General features: G+C 50.5%; 1 protein-coding gene across 1 annotated transcript; it reads left to right on the forward strand.

Moving 5' to 3' along the window:
• Window positions 1–1,664: 1,664 nt before the first annotated feature.
• On the forward strand, window positions 1,665–11,890 carry Ces3 (carboxylesterase 3). Its single transcript, XM_051168974.1, has 13 exons — window positions 1,665–1,879; window positions 2,899–3,103; window positions 3,209–3,347; window positions 3,504–3,637; window positions 4,380–4,533; window positions 4,649–4,750; window positions 5,886–5,978; window positions 6,097–6,237; window positions 8,394–8,474; window positions 9,624–9,771; window positions 10,969–11,118; window positions 11,252–11,330; window positions 11,430–11,890. The coding sequence occupies exons 1-13, from the start codon at window positions 1,786–1,788 to the stop codon at window positions 11,623–11,625; spliced, it is 1,716 nt and encodes a 571-aa protein (XP_051024931.1). The 5' UTR covers window positions 1,665–1,785; the 3' UTR covers window positions 11,626–11,890.
• Window positions 11,891–15,220: the final 3,330 nt, after the last annotated feature.

The following is a 15,220-nucleotide window of genomic DNA, read 5'->3' on the forward strand; positions in this document are numbered from 1 at the left end:
TGTGGGATTCTAACTATTCAACCACTGGACTTTCAGCTTCTGCTCCCGTTCACCTGCCCGGCTTCTCCGGTCACAGCTTTCTGCTCCCTCATCTTCACCCCCAACACCTCTACTGAACTTGTGACTGCAAGGACAGTAATTGTAGTGACTCCCCCGCAGGAGCGTGGAGGGCTTCTGGCATTTTGAAAGAAGATTCAGAGGCAGGATTGCTCTGCCCCACACTCCTGAAGGATCTTCCCTTCCTGACCTCATCTTGTCTTGCCAATTAGGTGAGGGGGGGCGAAAACTTCGAGGAGAGAGTAGGAGGGGAGGGAGAGATGAGATAGCAGATGGTCTTAGCTTTGCAGTAAAGAGGGAAGATGAGGCAAGGAGCAGGTTTGGGGAGCAGAGTGTTTGTTTGTGGTATTAGGGATTGACCCAGAGGCCTCATGCATTCATGAGAAAGCATTCTACCACTGAGCTACATCTCCAGATCCAGACAGCATGCTTCCTAGATGTGACTGAGTTTGCAGCTGGTGGGAAAGATACTGTAGAAGCCAGAGGTGCAGAAGAGAGAGCCTAGGGACGAGGGGGAGGGGACTTGGGGGCCTGGTGTCCATGAATAGGTTTCAGATGTAGGCCAGGATGAGGCAAGAAAGAATGACAGTGTAAGGAGTTCTGTAGACCCTTGTTTCCTGGCCCTGGACTTCACTTATTTGAGCTTGAGCAAGGGGACGTCTAAATTTTCTACTCAAACATGGAGGAGCCTGCCTGTACAACACTCAAGATGTGAAGGGAATAAGAGCATGGGTCTGAGGCCAGCCTGGGATCGTTGTAAGACCTTGTATCAAAATATATATGTGGGACCCTGAGGAGAAATCATATTGGTTAAGAGCACTGGGTACCTTTCCAAAGGACCTGGGCTTGATTGCTAGCACCCATATGGTAACTCACAACCCTCTTTTACTCTAGTTCCAGGGGATCCAACCCCCTTTTCTGACCTGTAAAAACACTATGCATACCTGTTGCATAGACATACATGCAGGCAAAGCACCCATACACATAAATAAAAAATAAACAAATCTTTTTTTAATCCATACAAACACATACATATTCTGTTTAGGACAATAGGAAAGATGCCTTGCAGGTCTCAGAAATCATGAAGGAGGCCCCTCCTATAATAATAATAAAGAGACTGTTAGTTCTCTGTCTTAAAGGCTCACTGAACACTCATCTCAGGATTCCAACATCCTGGTCACACCCTCAGCAACTTCTGCAATCCTGATCCAAGCAGGCTTAGGTCACACTTTCACCCTCAGCACACCTTCATGGTGAGCATGTGACACCAAGACAGAGTGCATTCAGAAAGCAAAGAAGAGGTCTCAGATGCTTGGTGGGGTTTTGTTTTGTTTTGTTTTAAGAGTGAACCCAGAGAGAAGTTTGCTGCAGGCTCAGAGTTCCTTCACGCTCCTCCCAATAGGCTAATGCTTAAACGAAACCAGAGTTTACCTTGAGTCATACAGGAAGCTCTAGCCGACCTGCATGCCATTTAGCCAACTGCAATTCTAAGAGTGCAGCACCATGCCAGGCAAGAGCTGGGAATCGAACACCAGGGGGTGCCATGTCATAGGACTCTCTAGAAACCTCTGCGGGTCCTAGTCTGAGAGCAGCCAGAGCGCGGGGCACTTCATAATTCCTGAGCTGGCCACCAACCAAGTGGGCTGGACCAAGTTACTTTTTACAAGATAAGAGGTACTAGTATATAAAGGCAAGTCGTCTCTGGCTTTCCACAGCTTCTTCCAGTACATGATGAGAAATACGAGGGCAATGGTACAAGCTGGGTCCAGTGTCCTAGGCTGGGTGACCTGTCTGCTCCTGGCATTTCCTGCCACAGTCACTGGTAAGGCACACTCCCTGAATATATGAAGTGGGGCTTCCAGCTGAGTAGAAAACCTGAGAAAGAGGGGACGAGTGAGGCAGGAACCAGTAAGAGTGAACAGCCCTCTCTGGGAAAGGGTCCAATATAGAAGAAGACGGGCAGTGTGTATCCTGTCTGAGCAGGGGCCCGTATTATCTATAAACTCTATGGGGACAGGTGTTTATTTTCTCGGGACTGAACCCTGAGCCTTAACATACCAAGCAAGCTCTACTACCGAGCTGTATCTCCAGTCTTAACCTTTGTGTTTTAAAGGGAGGCAAGACTTGTTTTAATGAGTCATGGTAAGATAAACAATGAAGGAACATTACTCATCGTTCCCTGAAAAAAAAAATGGGGTTACAAATCACCCCTGGGAGGCTATATAGGGAAGCCACCACATGACAGGACAAGTCAGGGGGGAACTGGGAGAGACCCTTTTTGCTTTCACAAATGGGCAAGAAAGAATAAAAGACACAGGCTAAGAGGCCTTAAAGTAACCAGGCTCCAGATATAAATGCATCTGGACACAGAAAATAACATGCTCGACTCTCACACCTTACTTTGCATGTGAGTTAGCCTGAGGTTCAAGTGGGCAGCAGGTCTGACTCAGCCTACAGGTTGTGACACAGGATAAGGAAGAGGAAGTCAGGGACAGCCGTAGAAAGAGAAGCCATGTGTGCCAACACACACTTGTAATACTAGGTAGAGGCAGGAGGATCCGGGGTTAAAGGCCAGCCTCCACAACACAGCAATCTCAACTTGAGCCTGAACCTGTCTCAAAAACAAATAACAATCACAAAGGTAACTCACCGCTTGTGGGGAGAGCTCAACCATGATGATACTGTGTGGAGGGTGCTCAGAATAGAACTCCCCCCACCCCCCTCCCCCCACAACAGACACTGGAGAAGCAAATGTTCCTTCATTCTAAAAGTCTGTCTTTTCATCCACCCCCTCAACGGAGTCTATAGACTCACCCAATGGCCCCTCTCTCCCTATCTCAGGACCCAAAGTCATTCCGCCTGAAGTGGATACCCTGCTGGGTCGCGTGCGAGGCCGGCAGGTGGGTGTGAAGGGTACAGACCGCATGGTGAACGTCTTCCTGGGCGTTCCCTTCGCTCAGGCACCACTGGGACCTCTTCGCTTCTCAGCCCCACTCCCACCACAGCCCTGGGAAGGTGTGAGGGACGCCACCACCAATCCCCCAATGTAAGTACCTTTGCAGGAGGTGGGCAAGTGGGCAGGGTGGTGGCAACGGCTGGAAGCCAGAGTCCGTGGAGCTGATGGCTGGCCTGGGATCGCCCTTGGCTGCAGGTGCCTGCAGGATGGAGAGAGGATGAGCAACAGCAGATTCACCCTCAACGAAAAGTTTCAGATCTTCTCTGTTTCTGAGGACTGCCTGATCCTCAACGTCTATAGCCCTGCTGATATCACAGCAGGGGCCAGAAAGCCGGTACGTAGCCCAGAGGACCCCCATCTAGCTCTATCATGCCAATTGCCCCTCTTAACACCCCTGTTTCCTACGCATCCCAGAAGTATTCCCTGGGCTGCTAGGTGAGTGGCTGGATTTCCGGAAGCTGGGGTCACCAATTCATAGGCATTTCTACAGGTTATGGTATGGATCCATGGGGGCTCTCTGATGGTTGGTGCCGCCACCTCCCAGGATGGATCAGCCCTGGCTGCCTATGGGGATGTGGTAGTGGTCACTGTCCAGTACCGCCTTGGGATCTTTGGCTTCCTCAGGTGAGAGCCAGCCTGAAAAAGGACATTGCAGCCCTGAGGAAGGCCTTCTCGTGAGAATCCGAGGGCAGATGGGTTGAGGAGCTGGCTCAGTCAGTAAAGCTTAATTGCCATGCAAGCTTGAGGACCTGAATTGAGGTCCCCAGCATGCACGTAAAAGCTGTCTGTGGCTGCACATGGCTCTCGCCTCAGCACTGAGTAGTCCATTAGAGGCCCTGTTTCAAAAACCAAGAGGAAAAGCAGTTAAGCAAGACGCTTAATGTTGACCTCTAGCCTCTCATGTGTGTGCACTCGACAGGAATTCATATGTGCAGGCACTACACACACATACGCAGAGAGAGAGAGAGAGAGAGAGAGAGGAGGGAGAGAGGGACAGTGTCCCAGAACCCCACGAATCCAATCAAAGGCAAAGCTGAACATTGAACATGGGCAAAGGGTGTTGAGCTCTGGGCTGGGACTAGACTCCTAGCGGGGAATGGGGACAAAGAGCAACAAGCTCTGTCAGCCCTCTAAGAGCCAGCTCTGACTGACCATTGCAGCTACATCTGCCCACATCGTATACTGGGAAAACAGGTGCCAGTGGTGACTCACAGCCAAGCCGGGACTGGGGAGCAGAGAAGGGCCCAGTGCCCTGGTGATTGATTCAAAGCAAATTCGCAGAGTGCAAGAAAAGAGAAAAACAAAAAACAAAAAAACATGTCTTGGGAGCTATCTTGAGCTAATCTGTGCCTCATCCTAACCCTAGCACCGGTGACAAGCACATGCCGGGGAACCAGGGCCTCCTAGATGTGGTGGCAGCCCTACACTGGGTGCAGGGGAACATAGCTCCCTTTGGAGGTGATCCCAACTGTGTCACTATCTTCGGTAACTCGGTTGGTGGCATGATCGTCTCGTTCCTGGTGAGTTTACCATGGAGAACTGGCAATTGTGGTCAGGTCTGAGAGGGCTTCTATGGCCCCAGACCTCCTAGCTCCTCTGCCTTCTAACATCATCTGTCCTCTCTGCTGTTCCCAGGTCCTATCTCCCGTGTCCGCGGGGCTCTTCCACAGAGCCATATCTCAGAGTGGGGTTGTCACCAACATGATGAAGGAGATGGATCCAGGGCCTGTAGCTCAGGTCTGCCTTTCAGTCACTTCCTTAGACCAAGTGTGCCCCCACACCTGACGCTGTGCTAACCTTTGGAGCAGCACTCACCAGTAGAGAGTCATCAATAGGCTCAGAGGTGATTGACTAGGGCAGTCCAGAAAGTAGACACGGCTTTCTAAAGGAGACCACCCCTGGGCAGGTTGTCTCTGGTCCTCCTTTCTTAGGGGCATTTTTAGGGAGCTCCTCTTTCCCCGGGGGGGGGGTCCTTTGGGAGAACTCCATTCCCACCCACTCTGTTACCTAAGACATCTGTCCCCTTTTGAGGAGTAGCCATAAAAAATGCACCAAGCACTTTTCTAATAGAAACTGTGCATGCAGAAGCTTCGGGCGTTAGACAGAGTGATGGGTCATAGAAGCAGGAAGTCATTGGGTAGAGGACAGAGCAGGAGGTGACTGCACTAAAGAAGTAGAGCATAGTGCACCTGCAGGACCACGCCTGGGAATTTGGGCTGGATGGGAAGGGCTAGAAGAGGCAGGGAAACAAATCTAAGCCACGTGGGGTAGAAGGTAGAAGGAAAAGAACAATCCTGGGGGTCATGGGCAATGGAGGTGGCGAAGGTAGAGTCTAGGCAAGTTCTAGAGACACTGGTGGGGTAGGGGGAACCATGGGGTGCTGTGGAGTCAGTTAAGCTGGTCCCTGACCCCAGCTGTGATGGAGGAGCATGCAGGGCATTGTAACAGTGGGTTGGAGGGATAATGTAGAAACCTCAGCAGGACATATTGCTTCTTGTCTGCCCAAGAGCAGCAGCCTATCCCTCACTTCACCATGGAGGCAAGTGATTTTCTTTCCACAAATTGCAGACCTCCTCTGTCTCTCTGGAAGCCCATCCCTCTGGCCTCTTCGCTCCAAACTCAGCACCCCTTCCCCTCCCTGCTAGAAACGCCCATGCATGTCCTTACTGGCTCCACAAACTGCTGCTGAACTAGAAAAGCACACAGTTCTCAGACAGACAAAAGGGGACATGGGAACAACCCTTAGGTTGGTAGCAGGTCTCTCCGGCCAGCCTTGGACCCAGACTGTGATGTCACAGCTCAGTACAAGGGGCAGTGTATGGGAAGTGAAGGGGTTGTGTCTGAGAGGCAGCATTCTTCTGCCGGTCCCCAGAGCTTTGCCAACTCCATGGCCTGCAGCTCCGTATCCTCGGCTGAGCTGGTGCAATGCCTGCTGCGGAAGGAAGGAAAGGAACTAATCAAGCAGGTATGTCACTTCTTGGGAGACGATGACAGATCATGGTCCAGAGGGATGCTGTCCTGTTTCTTCAGAATCAGCAGGCTTGGTCTGGACCACGGGCCTTCCACTTTGCTTTTTCCAGCAGAAAAACGTGCGTATCTCCTATGTCATCAATGACTCCTTCTTCCCGCAAAGCCCGGAGACGCTCCTAACAGAAAAACAGTTCCCCACTGTGCCCTACCTCCTGGGAGTCAACAATCATGAATTTGGCTGGCTTATGTTCAAGGTAAGTGGCCTCCAACACCTGTGTTCTTCTTCAAGGCCCTGCCCATGCAGTCATCACCACAGCGGCCATGCCCTGAGCACTCCGGTCATTCCCATTTGGTTGGTGAGAAAGCCGAGGGTCAAAACCTCTCAGCTTTATACTCCCCGAAGCAAATGTTCCAGTGTTGAGGATCCAGCTTTTGCAAACTGGTCTTCTGGGAAGTGCTAACTCACCTTGCAGTCTTGCTGGTGGCTGCTTTATATAACATGCCGTAGGCAACTGAGGGATGTACCTTGGTGCCTAAGAGGCTGACTGACTAAGACTCCCAGGTTTCAGACAGTGCTAAGCCACTGGGGACTTGGTAGGTCACGTGCTTTCTAACCCAGTCTGGGTACACAAAGCCCGTAAGAGTGGCTCGGCCATGTTTACTCCGGGCACCTTGCTTCATCCCACCATTTTTATTTGTCTGCCCATCTTCATAGAAACTTTTCTCTCTTTCCCAAGATGCTGAAGAGCAAACACGGGTCCCCCCACAAGCCAGCCAAGTACCCTGCCCCCCCCCCAAGCCTACCCCTTAACCCAGCAACTGTGTTCAACAGCTGAAGCCTCTAACAGAGGAAAGGTCCCATCGTGCTTCTTCACTTTGTGGTTTGAGCGGCTGCTACTATGGGCCATTCAGCCTCACAGGGCAGTGCTCTGCTCAAATGGCATCAATGCTGTCAAAAAGAAAGAGAGAGAGAGAGAGAGAGAGAGAGAGAGAGAGAGAGAGAGAGAGAGAGAGAACTCTTCATCTTGATATTCCCCCCAATGAGTATCAATCCACCATAAAAATTGGCTTCTCTGTGCCAAGGGTTGGATATATATGAGCTTAGTCCCACAGTGATCCTAGAAGGCATGTCATTGCCATTTCTGTTTCACAGATTAGAAAACTAACACACAGGCCTAGAGAGATGGCTCAATGGTTAATAGCATTGGCTGTTCTTCCAAAGAACCTAGGTTCGATTCCCACATGGCAGTTTACTCTCTGTAACTCCAGTTCCAGGGGATCTGACACCCTCACACCAATGCATATAAAATAAAAACTAAATAAAAAAATTTAAAAAAAAGAAAAGAAAATTGAGGCACAAGAAGGTCAAGAAACTTTCATGAACCCAGTAAGTGGTAGACCTGGCATTTGAACTCAAAGTTAGGTATTAGGTGCCATTCAAACTAGATCATCTGAGCCAGGCACCGTATGCTCCTGTGATCCCCTCAGATGGCAGAGGTACAAGTGTCTTGAGTCTGAGACAAGCCTGGGCTACATCATGAGCTCTTATCTCAAAAAGTGCCTGTAACATATAAAATCAACACCTAATTCTATTGTGGGGTGGGAGGGTTGTTTGTTTGTTTGTTTGTTTTAAAGCAGGGTCTCACTCTGTAGTCCAGCTATCCTAAAACTCACTATGTAGCCCAAGCTATCCTCAAACATGAGGCATCCTCCTGCCTCAGCCTCCAAGTGCTGGGATTACATGAGTCAACACTGGGCAACATGTGATACTTTCAACTAAAGCCCATGAGGTGCTGAGGCGACTCATGAGGGACCTGAGCTCCACCCCCAACACACCCATAAAAAAGCCAGGTATGGCACTAGATGCCTATAATCCCAGTGCTGGAAGGCAGGAGGATTCCTGAAGCTCACAGCTCAGCCAGTCTAGCCAAACTAACGAACTCCACATTCTGTAAGAGACTCTCACAAAATAATGTGGAAAGAAATTGAGAAAAACAACCTCAACTTCTGACCTACACACACACACACACACACACACACACACACACACACATGCACACAAACATACACATGTGCACAAAACACACACATACATGTGCATACAAATACAATGTGCGTGCGCACGTGCACACAAAGACATATACACAGAGATATACAAAAGAAGAAAAAAATTGAATAAATGTTCTCCTCTCCATTGGTACAGCTAGTAGCCTCTGACGACTGTATGCAATGGCACTATGTTTAGGCACCTCCATTCTTGGCAACCGGAAGTTTCTTGGTTATGGCTTGTGCCCCTGTGGATTTGACTGCTCATAGCTCTATCATGAATCTGTGGGCACTGGCCTAGGAATGCCCTCCTGCCCAGGCCCAGGGGGTAGACGGCAATGATTGAGCTGGACTGTCCCCACAGGTCTGGGGAATCTTGGATAAGTTGGAGCATTTGAGCAAGGAGGACCTCCTGGAGACTTCAAGGCCCTTCTTGGCCATTCTGGTAAGGCAAGAGGAAGGAGGACGGGGCTGATAGGCACTTAGTAGAGCAGACCCTGATCCCGCTCCCTACACTGCTCGCCAGCCACCAGCTCTCCTGGCCCAAGGGATGGGTCTTCATCCCGTTAAAACTAAAGAGACCAGAAATGGTGACTCTGAATTGTCATCCTGGCAATCAGGAAGCTGGGGGGTGGAGTGGGAGGAGGAGCGGATTACAGCAAATGCAAGGACGTCCTAAGGGCTGCATAGTGAGTCCTAGGCTAGCCTGGGCTACAGCGCGAGACTTTGTCTCACAAGAATGGTAGTTTGTTTAAGATGGTATGGTTCTCAAAGGAAAAATCAGCGGTGGCGGCGGCATTGTCCCCATGGAGAGCACCCTTCATGAGCACAACCTACACACCCAGATTGTGTCATGATCAGCATGCAGATAGGCACTCATGCTCTTTGGTTCTCATAGCAGCTCTGTGAAGCAGAAGCTGTCGGTTTCCCTGTTGCATAGATTTTTCTTTTTAAAAAATGTGATCTCAGAGCTCAAACGTTAAAATTCCATTGTCAGGAATGGGGCCAGATGAACCCAGGGTCAGATAGATCCCAGCACTGGTCACATGTCCAGTTCTCTCAGCCCCTCTAAGCCCACAGCTCCACTTCAAATGGAGATGATGCTTCCCGCTCACCTGAGCTCTCCTAGAGAGACTGGACACTGCATGTGAAGAGCTGACCAGACACCCAGGTCACCTATGTGTGCTCTCTGGAAAGGCCAGAGCCGTCTCTGTCCCACAACCTCGTTCCTGCTCTCTGGACTTGCGAGGCACCTCCATCATTGCTTATTCCTGGTTAACTTCCACCTAGCATCTGCTTCCGGACCTCATACAGGTTCCCAAACAACGTCCCAGGCAGACACTGGCTTTCAGAGCAGCTGGGACACCTGCTCAAGGTGGTACAGGCAAACAGTGGCCACAGGGCTAACACTTGCCTCTACGCTTGAGTTTATCCTACCCAGACACTGTCTATTACTAGAGCACCCAGGGGTCCAGGGAGGTGGATGGCTGTCCCCTGAGCATGAACCTCAGGATGTGGGGATCTGTGGGAGGTCGGCCGAAGCTGTGCAACCTGAGCAGGCCTAAGCTTGACCTCTCATGACCTCTCACTCCAGGACGTGCCCCATGAGGTTATGTCCACCATCATAGATGAATACCTAGGTAATGCCTCAGATGCAGCAGCTACAAGGTATGCCTTCCAGGAGTTGCTGGGTGATATCATGTTCGTCATTCCTACCTTGAACTTCTCAAGGCACCTCCAAGGTAAGCCAGACCTTGCCACCGTCCCTGTACCATCACAGTTGATGTAGCTGCCGATAGGGACAGAGTCCTCTGATGCCTTGCATCTCATGGCCTACTGCCACCTCCACGCCCTTCTCCCTTTAGGATGTAGCATCTGCAGATGTAACAGTGGTTCAGAGAGCTGAAGTGGCTTATCTAAGGTCACCCAGAAGGACCCATTTCTAACATTTTTTTTCTGAGATTCATTCAGTTAGGGAGCAATTAAGTGCTTCTCATGGGAGGAGTCTTGCTTTGCCCCCCCCCCCAAAACTGACACAGTCCTGTAACAGCCCCAAATTCTTAACCTTATGACTTCAGACAAGATGCAGAGATCCACTTGGGGCCTTACTTGCATCATTTGCATGGTGAGAACATAGTGAAGGTTTGTTTATCTAAAGCTACTGGTGTGACCACTGCTACTAGTGTGACCACTGCTACTGGTGTGACCACTGCTAATGGTGTGACCACAGCCAATGGTGTGACTTTGTTTCGGTTTTGATTTTTGGTTTTGGTTTTGGTTTGATTTGGTTTTTCAAGACAGGGTTTCTCTGTGTAACAAGAACCCTGGCTATCCTGGACTTGCTTTGTAGACCAGGCTGGCCTCAAACTCACAAAGATGCACCTGCCTCTGCCTTCCAAGTGCTGGGATTAAAGGTGCTGTGACCCTGTAAAACAACTCTTCATCTTGTAGTGACCCCCCGACCATAAAATTAGCTAGTTGCTACTTCATAACTGTAATTTTGCTACTGTTATGAACTGTAATGTAAATAGTTGATATGCAGGACTTCTGATATGTGACCCCAGAGGGGTCTCACCCACAAGTTGAGAAGTGCTGATCGAAAGATCATCCTGAGTGTGGAACAAATGATACAACACACAGAGCTGTGCTCAGTCAGTCCAGGTGTGGTGACTTCCATCCCAGGACTTAGGAAGTGGAGACAGTAGGATCAGGAGGTCAAGGTCATCTTTGGCTACATAGTAAATTTGAGGACTGCCTAGACTAAATGAGATTGTGTCTTTAAAAAGCAACAACATTCGCCAAGCGATCTCGGGAGTGCTTGCTGTCTGTCTCCAGCCTGCACCATTCTTATGATGAACACTGATGTCATTGCACACTTGTGCTGCCAGATGGCCTGATTCAGCTGTGGGCACCTAACATGAATTCTGTCCTCTCTGTAGGTGCTGGGTGCCCTGTTTTCTTGTACGAGTTCCAGCATACTCCCAGTTCATTTGCGAAGTTCAAGCCAGCCTGGGTGAAGGCTGACCATGGGTCCGAGAGTGCCTTTGTTTTTGGAGGTCCTTTCCTCACAGATGAGAGCTCCCTCCTGGGTAAGGACAGACAGACATTCAGTCCCTCTCCAAGGTGGTCTGTTGGGAACAGAGGTCTCCAGTCAACACCAGAGACCTTCGAGCATAGCGTAAGCCTCACCTGGCCCTGATCCGAATCTGTCCCTCCCACCAGCCTTCCCGGAAGCCACAGAGGAAGAGAAGCAGCTGAGCCTGACCATGATGGCCCAGTGGACCCAGTTTGCATACACAGGGTGAGTAGGTGGTTACACACACCAGGCTTTGGGACTCATATCTGTGACTACCCAGGGCATAGAATCAACCCTTGGCTCTCATTCATTCCTCTTACCTAGGAACCCCAATGCCAAGGGCCTGCCTCCTTGGCCCCAATTAAACCAGTTAGAACAATACTTGGAGATTGGCGTAGAACCACAGACTGGGGTGAAGCTAAAGAAGGAACGGCTGCAGTTCTGGACAGAGACACTGCCCGGAAAAATCCAAAAGTGGCAACAACATCAGAAGAGCAGGAAAGCTTCAGAAGAACTCTGAGGTCCAGGCCTACCTGGACCTTCCTGACTGGGGCCAATGCAAAGAGTGATGGAGTCCCAGGAAGACAGCTTCTTGCTGTTTCTTCTCAGAGACTTCCACTTGGACCAGGCTGATGTGAGCTCGTGTTTTTTAAAAGCATCAGACACCGCAAGACTGGTATGGTGCGCTACTGAAATGTTTCCGTCCTGGTTTCTACTTCTGGACCCTTGCACAAGCCTCTGCTTCTTCCTGAAGTGCCTTGATTCCTTGCTATATGGAAAGGTCCAGCAAGGTTTTCAGAGGATCACTTCTCCTGAGAAATCTCTGCCTTCTCTAGGCCATGTGTGCCCATTAGAACCCAGTCTACCAGGAGCTCATACTGTCCATGTCTGTGTCTTTGTCCCTTCCAGAGAAGGTCTCTGAAAATGGACATTGACAGCTTCACTCTGTCACCCACAACAGGACCCAGAAGTAAGGAGTACCAGACAGGATCTGTGAATCGTGGATTCTGGACTGCAACCCAAACCCTTCAGGCACCAAAGTCATGTTTCATCCCCCACAGATGTCTACCATGGCCAGGCAGATGACCCCCCCCCAAAGGCAGAGTTCTGGTGAGGTAAAGTCATGTAGCACAGGGGGGCCTAGCTTAAAACAAACCTTAGCACCTTGGGGTCTTCCTGTGCTCCAACCCCTTCTTCAACCAAAGAAGTTTATCCCCATAACCTGATAGAGAGCCTGACCGCTACCAAGTGAGACCCATTGTGTGTTTCGGGTGCCACAAGGAGCTGTGAGAAGTAGGCCAGGCCTGGCTTGAGGGCAAGGAAGGAGGGTGATCTAAGCCAAGACCTAAAAGATCAGCAGAGGCTATTTGAGTGGGCAGGCCAAAGAATAAACCAGAGATATGAGAAGCAAGGGGGAAGGGGCTGGTTCTTTCCAGGAGCCACAATAGGAGCAAGGGCCTAAGGAAATGTTGCTCTCTATAGGTAGACTGAGATTAGATTATTGGGGTGACTTGACTGTGATCAGATATTGAACTTAAGAGCAATATGACCCCAGAAAGGTTCCAACCAGCGGTGACTTGAACAGCTGTGCTATATGAAAGAAAGAGGTGGGACAAAGGATTGGGAAGAGAAAGCAAGGAGGAGCCAGTGTATCTCCCAAGACAGGCACCACTGGTGGGTTCTTTTGTTTTGTTGAGAGAAGATCTCACTTCATAACCCAGGTTGGCCTGAAACTCACTGTGTAGCCCAAGGTGGCCACAAACTCATGGCAAAGCTCCTGCCTCAGCTTCTCATGTGCAGGGATAATAGGTGTGCACCACCACACCACACCAGCTTTCAGGTGGGATCTTAACTGACGGTCATCAGACATGATGGCTGATGGGACCCAGAGGTAAAGGGAAAGACTGTCTGGGAGCAGTAGTCACCAAGCAGCTACTCTGGGAAACAGAGGGTCTAATGATGCCCCATCCCCACCCCTGGCTTGAGGGCATGCCACATCTGCTTTGATGCTGCTATCTCCAGAGGTCCCTGGAGAGAGTTGAGCAAACTGGCTGGTGAGGCCCCAGCCTCTGCCTGGAAACACTTTCTTTCCACTCTAGGAGGAATGATTATGGCTAAAGGGTTTTTTGGGGATTCTATGCCTCTTGCCTTCCCATTTTCTTTTCCAAGGCCACTACCCCTGAGATTCCCTGAACATCCCTCCCTTGCTATCCAGGGTGTCATAGCACACAGATGTTCCAAGGCCCCAGCTGCCATGTAAAACTGAGGATAGAAGGTGTAACTTCAGATGAGGGAACTTTTGGATTATGGAGTCTCCTGTGTGAAAGTGGCAGAAAGGGTTATGTGGTGGTGTGGTGTGGACACCAGGGGCCACTGCTGGATAAGACTGCTCACCCAGACAAGAGGCTAGTATGTGCTTGCATTGCATGCATACATACAACAACCCCATACAAACCAAGACCAAGCTTCCACCATTTGGAAATTTTAATTTTGCCTTGTTTTGGGTTTTATGTTTGTTTGTTTGTTGTTGGGTTGGTTTGGGTTGTGTTTTGAGACAGAGTTTCTCTGTGTAGTCCTGACTGTCCTGGAAGTTGTTCTGCAGACTGGGCTGGCCCTGAACTCAGAGATCCTGCTGCCTTTGCCTCTACTTCCTGAGTGCTTAGATTAAAGACATGTGCCACCACTGTCTGGTCAGTTTGGGGCTTTTGTTCTTGGTTTGGTTTGGTTTTTACTTTGGGGGGGGGGTTGAGACAGTGTTTCTCTGTGTAGCCTTTGCTTTCCTGGACTCACTTTGTAGACCAGGCTGGCCTTGAATTCAGAGATCCTCCTGCCTCTGCCTCCCAAGTGCTGGGATTAAAGGCATGCACCACCACACCGGGCCGGTTTTACTTTTTATGTGGCCCCATCCCACTCATCTCCCCTTACCCTGGTACCCACCCTTCACCCTTGCAACCTCTCTTCACCAACAGAAAAAGAAAATCTTGTCATGGAAACCTTAGTGTGTCACAGTGTGTCCCACAACCTACCCTTTTGTCCACACATCTTTGCTTGCAAACGTTCGTCGAAATGACTCATTGCTCTGGAATGAGACCTCTGATTTCTGCTGCTCTATCAATACTGGAGCCTCCCTGGGAGTCCCCTCAGATATCCTGTTGTGGCCCTGTCTTATGGAGATCCCTGTAGTTTTAGGTCTGTAAAACCAATCCCTTCATGCACTCCTGCAGCTCACCAATGGGGTACATGTTGTTGTGGGCCAATTCAAAATCCTGGATCTGGGCCCAAAAGGTATCTGAACTGGTCAGCCCTTGATGCCAGCTCACCAGCAACCCCACAACCAAGGCCAGCTCTACCCTGCTGCCCAAGTGAGGTGCAGGACCTGCTATCCCAAGTGCTGCAGCTGGTGAGGGACAGGGACAACTCTCCCACCCTCATGACCCCCGGGCCAGTTCTCCTGCCTACCATAGGTGGCTGGGGTAAAGGGGGAGAGGGCATTTCTCCCTGGTCTGTGCCACTGCACAGCAGACAAGAGGCAGGGCTGGATCTCCTGCGCTCGTGCCCTCAGGACCGGCTCATCTGCAACCCCCATGTCCAGGGCTAGCTTTACTATGCTGCCCAGGAAAGCAGTCTCCCAAGTGCTGTAGCAGGTGAGGGGCAGGGACAGTTCCCTGCTCTCATGATCCCAGGGCTAGGTCTTCCGCCTGCCATAGATAGCAAGGGGCAAGAGTGGGGAGGGGATTTCTATCTTGTCCATGCCAATGCACTGGAGATGAGTGGCAGGGCCAGCTCTCCCAAGCTCATACCCTTGTGTTGGCTCACCCCAAACTCCCACAGTGCCGCTGGTTAGGGATGGGGGCAGCTCTCCTGCTCTCACATGCCCAGAGACAGCTCTCCCACAACAACCCAGTGAGGCGTGAGGCCCATTCAACATGTCCCCAGGTGGCAGCTCAAACCACAGAAGTCCTCCTGGCCTTTAGCTGCTGTGGGGCCACAGACCCAGACATGGTCCCTGGTGGCAGCACAGGTCAGGACCCCACCACGGTCTCTGGTGGCATCACTGGCTACTCACATCAGGCTGTTCCTCATTACCCTCGAGTCTCCAGGTCTGCCTTTCTTCA

Source organism: Acomys russatus, chromosome 26 (assembly GCF_903995435.1).
Source record: "Acomys russatus chromosome 26, mAcoRus1.1, whole genome shotgun sequence".
Taxonomy (NCBI): Eukaryota; Metazoa; Chordata; class Mammalia; order Rodentia; family Muridae; genus Acomys; species Acomys russatus.

Coding starts and splice junctions, on each gene's coding strand:
- Ces3 (XM_051168974.1), top strand. CDS start 1,786: ATGATGAGAAATACGAGGGCAATGGTACAAGCTGGGTCCAGTGTCCTA. Junction 1,880..2,898: donor ATTTCCTGCCACAGTCACTG/GTAAGGCACACT, acceptor TCCCTATCTCAG/GACCCAAAGTCATTCCGCCT. Junction 4,751..5,885: donor ATCCAGGGCCTGTAGCTCAG/GTCTGCCTTTCA, acceptor GCCGGTCCCCAG/AGCTTTGCCAACTCCATGGC.